At 36.9% G+C, this 6,982-nt stretch overlaps 1 protein-coding gene and 1 pseudogene across 2 annotated transcripts; one reads left to right on the top strand and one right to left on the bottom strand.

Annotated features, from left to right (window-relative positions):
• Positions 1–1,610: 1,610 nt before the first annotated feature.
• LOC120213917 lies at positions 1,611–3,561 on the top strand. 2 transcript variants are annotated; one of them, XM_039211958.1, is made up of 7 exons: positions 1,611–1,742; positions 1,871–1,909; positions 2,036–2,089; positions 2,187–2,240; positions 2,909–2,962; positions 3,074–3,145; positions 3,393–3,561. In XM_039211958.1, the coding sequence occupies exons 1-7, from the start codon at positions 1,719–1,721 to the stop codon at positions 3,507–3,509; spliced, it is 414 nt and encodes a 137-aa protein (XP_039067889.1). In that variant the 5' UTR covers positions 1,611–1,718; the 3' UTR covers positions 3,510–3,561. The 2 variants fall into 2 exon arrangements, with proteins under 2 accessions (XP_039067889.1, XP_039067888.1); XM_039211957.1 differs by having other exon boundaries at positions 1,611–1,772.
• Positions 3,562–3,886: 325 nt separating this feature from the next.
• Positions 3,887–6,192, bottom strand: LOC120213947 (annotated as a pseudogene).
• Between the last annotated feature and the right edge of the window lie 790 nt (positions 6,193–6,982).

Here is a 6,982-nt window from a genome sequence, read left to right as displayed (position 1 = left end):
ATCCTTGACCGAATCTAATTTAAATAATCAAAATATTAAAATATTAAGCCTTTTGGGTTTACAAGCTCGATTCGGGAATTTCGGGTCTGAATTTGGCAAAACGGACTTCGGAATTATATTCAGGACGTCGAAAAACATAAAGAATGACCTTCCAAAATTTCGAATTCTCGGTCAAAATTAAAGTCAACTGGTTTGACTGACGATTTAGAGACTTTCGGGTTTGAATTTAGCAAAACGGACCTCCAAAACGGATTCGGACGTCGAAAACTGTCAGGATAGGTATTTTCGAAAAAGATTAACGGTCGTTTAATAGCCGGTCAAAGCCGGTCAAGTTAGTCAAAGGAGGTAACAAACTGTCAACATTTTACACAAATAGCACCCTTTTTAAAATAATTACCAAATAGTATCTTTTCGAATTAATTCCAAAATAGCACCAATAATATACCCTCGAAAAAATTACCAAAATAGCACCCATTTCGAATTAATTTCCAGAATAGCACCAAAACAAATTAATTCCCAGAATAACACCGGTCAACGGTCGGGTCAACGGGTAGGGTCGGGCCAACGGGTCGGATCGGGTCATGACCGGTCAAAATCGATTAAACCGGTTTCCAGATTTCACTCGCCTGCGGCGGCGTGTGTGGCGCGTGCGACGTCCTCCGGGGCTATAAAAATCACGGAAAAATTTCTAAAAATTATTTTGAGCGATTTGAGATACTTACAAAATCGGTTCAAATTTTTGAACGGCGGAGAGCTCGATTTCGACTCAGCCAATCTTTGACTGATCCACCTCCCCACGCGCCACCGTCTACGGAGACCGAGGATGACACCGGCGGACTCGAATGGCACAAGGAACACAATGTGCAGGAGGTGTCGTAAAAGGAGCACGATCGGCGATGAATTTAGGATTTTCTAGGCGATTGAGCTAAAAAAAACGTCGATACTTTAACTTGAAATTCACAACGTTTGGCAGTGTTTTGCTTCAATTAAATTGAGGGGATTGTTCCTGACTCGATAACGAACACGATGATGCTTTTAAAACGGCGATCGGAATTCGGACGGCGTCGAGATCGTTGTCGGAAGTTGAGGTTGGGAGAGGGAAATTTGGGAGGAATTGATTTTGATTTTCAGAAACCAATTCACGTATATAACAACCAATACCTAACCTTTTAGGGTAAATTCAAGGCTTGGTCCCTAAATTTTCCTTTAACTCTAAAACAAGCTACAAGTTTAAAGAACTTTAAAATTTGTCCCCAAATTTCACCAATTTTCATAATTAATCTCAAATTTCAATTAAACATTATTTTGTAATTTTTGGGTGGTTACACAACTCATGATTGTTCCTAAATACTACTACTCGAACTCAAAATTGTATAGATAAATTTGGGGACCAATATATAATGAGGGTCATAAATTGGAGCATTCAAAAGTTTGATAACTAATTTAGAATGAGTGTCACAGTTTAGGGATAAAAGTAAAATTCTTAAGAGTTTAGATACCAATTTAGAATAAGGGTTATAATTTAGGGACGTATAGTGTAATTAACTAAATAAAAAAACTTAAATCCCCCGCCCAAACAGTATCCATCTCAAATTCAAATTTTCAGTTCATCAAATCCATTTCTTCATTTGGATACTTATCGAAAGGGGGGGAAACCCTAAAGGCTTGAATTGTTGCAAATTAATCAGATAATATTCTCTTGTTTCTAATTGGTGCTAATGGCGTCCTCTGATTCAACTCCTTCCGCTACCATCTCTGCTCCTCTGTCTCTTGTACTGTCTTCGTTTTATTTATTTTTTATTGATTTTTGTAGTCATAAAATCTTGGAAATCTTCTTTGTTAATCAAGTTTTTGTTTACCCATTTGGCAGAAGAAGGAGAACATCACTCAAGCGGGTTCAAAAATTGCAGTAAGTTATGAAATTTCTCCATTTTTTTCATCTTTGTTTCAATATTCAGTAATTGTTTATTTCTTTCTTTTCAAAGGAAAAAAGTTTGATTCGATTCATTTAGGTTTTCTTTTGGTTGAATTTTAGGAATTGAACGAATCGAGGGCTGAGCTGCTCAGTAGAATTCAAGGGCTGAAACAGGTATTTATGGGTTGTCTTTACATTTTTCACTATTTTTTGGTTTATAATATTTGAATTCTGAGTAGAAAAGAGCTTTTTCTTATCATTTTCCCAACAGGATCTGCAAAATTGGAGATCAAAACTGGACACCCAAGTTAAAGTTTACCGCGATGTAAGTTTGCTTTGGCTTTATTCACAACTTTTTCATGGATTTTTTTACATTGTTTTTGTGTTCATTCATGCTGGGATTATATCATAGACTGATAGAAAATGATTGAAAAATCTGTGAGATTGTGTGGTTCATTTCGAGCTAAGTAGTTATTCAACAGTTGAATTCGATGTATCTTTTATTATGAAATGAAGTTGAAGGTATTTTACAGTGTTATACTTCTTGTTTCCTGAGAATGTAATATGAAGTCAGGGGAAAATCTAGCTTCATATCTATGTTATTCGGACTTCTCATTCTTCTAAGTACTCATGTCGGAGCATTCGGTTCCAACGCGTGTTTAGATATGAGTATGGAGATGTATGGAAAAATTCGAAAAATCGAGTAAACCTGATTGGATACATACTTGTATTCTATACTTACCTCGAGTCTTGATGATATATCTTCAAACCCTGGGTTTTAAATCATCATCCCTTGTGTTTTATGTACACGGCCGCAATCAAACTAAGAAATGAAGTTGAGTTTACTTTATAATATAGTAAGTGACTAAGTGTTGTTTCAAAATATTGATGGAAAAACATATTTTGGACAAAAAACACTTGCAATTCAGCCATAAATGTCGTCTTATTGCTGTTTTTAGATATTTCTTAGGCTGATTTGCATGCCTACTGCAGGAGCTGACAGACCTGAAGAAAACACTTAATGTTGAAGTGGAGCAACTCCGCACAGTAAGTGCTTCCTTATGTTAATGTCCGATATATTTGATTGCGTATTTGCTTCTACTGTAAAAAAAATTATGAACGAGAAGAATAAGTTACATAAAACGTTTCATTCTTAAGGAATTTCAAGAACTGAGGAGCACCCTCCATCAACAACATGAAGACGTCACTGCTAGCTTGAGAAATTTGGGGGTAAGCTACCAAAAACCCTTTGCTTTGTTCCTTATGTTGCTCGGATTCGGGTGTGAGTGTTAGGCATAGTTGATTAGATATACATTCATATCCATGTACTCATGTCTAGATACGCAACGACTCATACACGAAATGAAAAAAATGAAGGGTCGGAATATCATATTTATTCTAGTTTAGTTTTATCGGTCTATGTTTTCGGGGAAGTAGTATGTCGTGCCTAGGTTGAGTCCTTTGGAATTTTTTGCAGCTGCAGGATGTCTCCAAAGGTGTTAAAGATGCTGAAGAAGCCAAGTTTGAAGGAAAGGATGAGGAAGTGCAAACTCCACCACCCATGAAGGAAAATGGCAAGGAAGTGGAGAACTAGATTGGTTATTATAGAAATGACCATATTTTGTTTTCCACCATGCTTAAGTTGTAACAAGTTACATTTCGAATTCGAAGCTTGAAGTTTCGTTCAAGTTAATTCGAGTCCTGGTTGGGATAAAAAATGAATGGTTGATGCTTGTTCAATTTGGTTTGATTGAAGTCATACATTATATAAGAACTAAGCTCAAGTAAAAATATGCTGAACTTTTATACTCTTTGTAAATGCACTCAATTCAAGTTCAAATTTGGTTTTTGAATTATTCGAGTCAAATATTAAAATATCCAAATTTAGCTCATTCGAGTTTGACTCGGTTTAAATGAGTCAATTTTGAATTCTTTTCTAATTGAACGTCAATAACTTATGACAATTTAAACGATACAAAATTTATTTTGCAACAAACTAAGATGAAAATTTATCTGAATTAAAGCATATATACAATTGAAAACATATAGTGATTAAGGACTGCTAAATCTACCATTGCTATCTGCAATACAGGAAAAGTACATTAAGATTCACATACAGGTTGATGCCTTCGAAGTTCGATGATTCACTCCGAGGATAATCACGATACCCGTAACATCGTCATGGTATTTCCTCCTCCGACCAGCCGGAATGTTCAGCAATTCTTGCTTACTAAAACCTGTGATAGTAATGATAGTAGCATAAAGAAAGAGAATACTTGTAAGATGTGGATGATGAGAGGATAATTTATGTTCTTTGTTCAAATGTACCTGCAGAACAAGCTGCTTTTATTACGAGCTGTTCAATAGAAATTTAACAGGATCACCGGACGGGTTGCTCGAGATGTAAGCATGAAGAAGCTTTACAGCATCTTCATTAGTGAAGAAGTCAAATAAATCATCGCTGCCAACTATAATGAAGTGAGCGGATCTTGATATTTTGAGCACGTTTACAGATATATGGGGGACTAATGAGGTTACGAACTCGAAGAATTCCCATCAGTGCATCATTCAGTTTCTTCTGCAAGGAATAAAAGAGATGATTACATGTCGATATGTAGAGAAAGTCGATAAGGGGCGAATAAAGAGTGACAACTATAAGTCATGACATGAACAACCGGAACCGATACCGAAAGCACGAGTGACCTTCAATTTTCCTTTCACTTTTCCGGCTACCACAGGGTAGTGTCATCAGGATGCTCATTAAAGAGTAGTTCTTTCAACTTGATTATCAACAATGTGACTCTCAGTGAGCTGAATAGCATTCAATCCTTCGGACTGGTAGATGCTATTGCCTTCATCGAATGTTGCCAATACAGCTCGACTGTCACCTAGATTGGGTGTATAGAGATTGTTTCCATGGAGAAGCATAACCAATATACAAGATCCTACCGAAACTAAATCGGGCCGGTCTTCCATTTCCTGCTCTACCATGTGCAAGAAATCATTCTCGGCTTGAATTAGAGCTCTTCGGAGAATATCGAGCACCCGATGCCTAAATGAATGAGATGATGCTTCCATTTCAGGATCGGCGCTTTTCCTCGTGAAGCTTTCGGCAGTTGCAGCCTTAATACCAACCATACTATCATCAAGAGAACATTCAAATGGTGCTCTAGGAACATCCTGCTCCTAGTCTAGTAAATTAAAGTAAACATTATGGTTTCATATAATGTCCCGGCGAGAAAATCGGCAGCATCCGCCCGTTGAAGCCGTCATAGGTGGCACAAAAGAGTCATTCGTTCTCTTCGGAACAGACAGCTTGAACCCGATCTTCACCCGCAGCTCCACCCGCCACTTGAACTTCCACAGCATTAAGGAAACTGTCACTTCTAGTGGGAGAACTCATTGTTTGCCTTAAACAAGAATCATTTTCATGCAAGTCGACCGAACTTGGTGGACTGCAACTCAGGTTTGACATACTGCTTTGCAGGGAAGTCGATAGCATATCCAACCTCGAAAGAGACGCAGAAGAGGGAACCCTACGAAACATGTTCGGGGAATCCAAACTGGGAAGAATATCGGATCCTATCAGACCATTGAAGATATTTGTGTTGGCCAAGGTAGCATTAGCACTTAAGGCAGCACCGAACAAACACGAGAAACAAACGTTTCTCGGCGTCGTAGTTCCGGACTCGAGTCGAGTTGGTGCCTATTACCAGCCCCGCAAGGAAAACCTTGGCAACCGCTGCATTGATAGCCAAAACTCACCTTAATCTCCCTTTCGGAATCAGTACAATTTTCTCCTGGCATTGTAGGCTGAAACATACCATACATCTCCACCATGTAATTTTTGGTATCAACGAAGTTAAAAGCCTACAAACCAATACAAATTTCGGCAAATACATGATGAAATGTTAACAAGATAAGTCCACAAATCTAGTGTATTTCTCAAAAGGGTCCTCAAAAACTCAACAATCACGGTACCTTTTTTTTTTGCTAAAACTAACCTATTATAAATTCTTCTTGTGACCAACAAGACATTATGAATCTTAATCCTACAATAGATCAACAAGGTTAAGTCTTCATTTTGCAAGAATTCTAAATCCAACCAACACAATAGACACTAAAAAATGTAAGGACTAATTGGCAACAATCAACAAAACAAAAGGGTATAGGCAAAAACATGAACTTGGTAATAAAAAATCAAAGCTTTGCAGGGAAAAACAAATGGAACAGAGTAAAAAGAAGGAAAACCCACCTCAGTTTCAGTATCCAAAAGAGAGGAAGCATAAGATTTCGACTGTGAGTAAAATAAAAGAGAGCTTTTTTTATTGGGGAATCTCTGAAACAATGAGCAAAAGAAATGGATATCTGGGAAAGAAAAAGAGAGTGCTAAATTTGGAGGAATCTCATTTTGGTCCCTTTTATAGTCCTTCTACTGTAGTAAATATTGTTTTTGATCCCTATACTTTTTTAAATTATGGCTACATAGACAAGTGAAACAAAGAAACATGCTGTAGTGAACCGGTATCTTAAAAGTGAATTGGCTTCTATAAGTGTAATTGTTATAAAGGATGAATACTCCACGACATTAATAAACTCTCTGAGAATTTTTCCACTCGAAAATTGAAACAAACTTAAACGGTGTTGCACTTCTCAAAGAAAGACGAATACAAATAGAATAGAATTGAGTCAGACGAATAACGACGATTGCACGATGAATTTGTCACACCCGTTCAATAAAAAATACGTTAAACTACATCATTAATTAAGTCTAATTCTTATAATTAACATCCTTCTCCAACTGCTCTAAAAACTACATCATTTTGCTCGTTTTTGTGCAATGTACAAAGATATTTTTGCTCATTTTAAAAGTATAGGGATCAAAATGTAATTCATTCTATAATACATGGACTCGAAGAGTACTTTTACTCTCTTCTGTACAAAAAAGATTTGTCTGTTATTTGACGAGGTTCTGTGACTCTTGCCTCATTGGGAGAGACGGGGTTAAATTCTGCAATTTGTCACATCACGTCGACAATCTATTATTAATACTAAATTAGATATTTA

Source organism: Hibiscus syriacus, unplaced genomic scaffold, assembly GCF_006381635.1.
Source record: "Hibiscus syriacus cultivar Baekdansim isolate YM2019G1 unplaced genomic scaffold, ASM638163v2 tig00110045_pilon, whole genome shotgun sequence".
In the NCBI taxonomy this organism is placed as follows: Eukaryota; Viridiplantae; Streptophyta; class Magnoliopsida; order Malvales; family Malvaceae; genus Hibiscus; species Hibiscus syriacus.
This window is presented reverse-complemented; position numbering and strand designations above follow the sequence as displayed.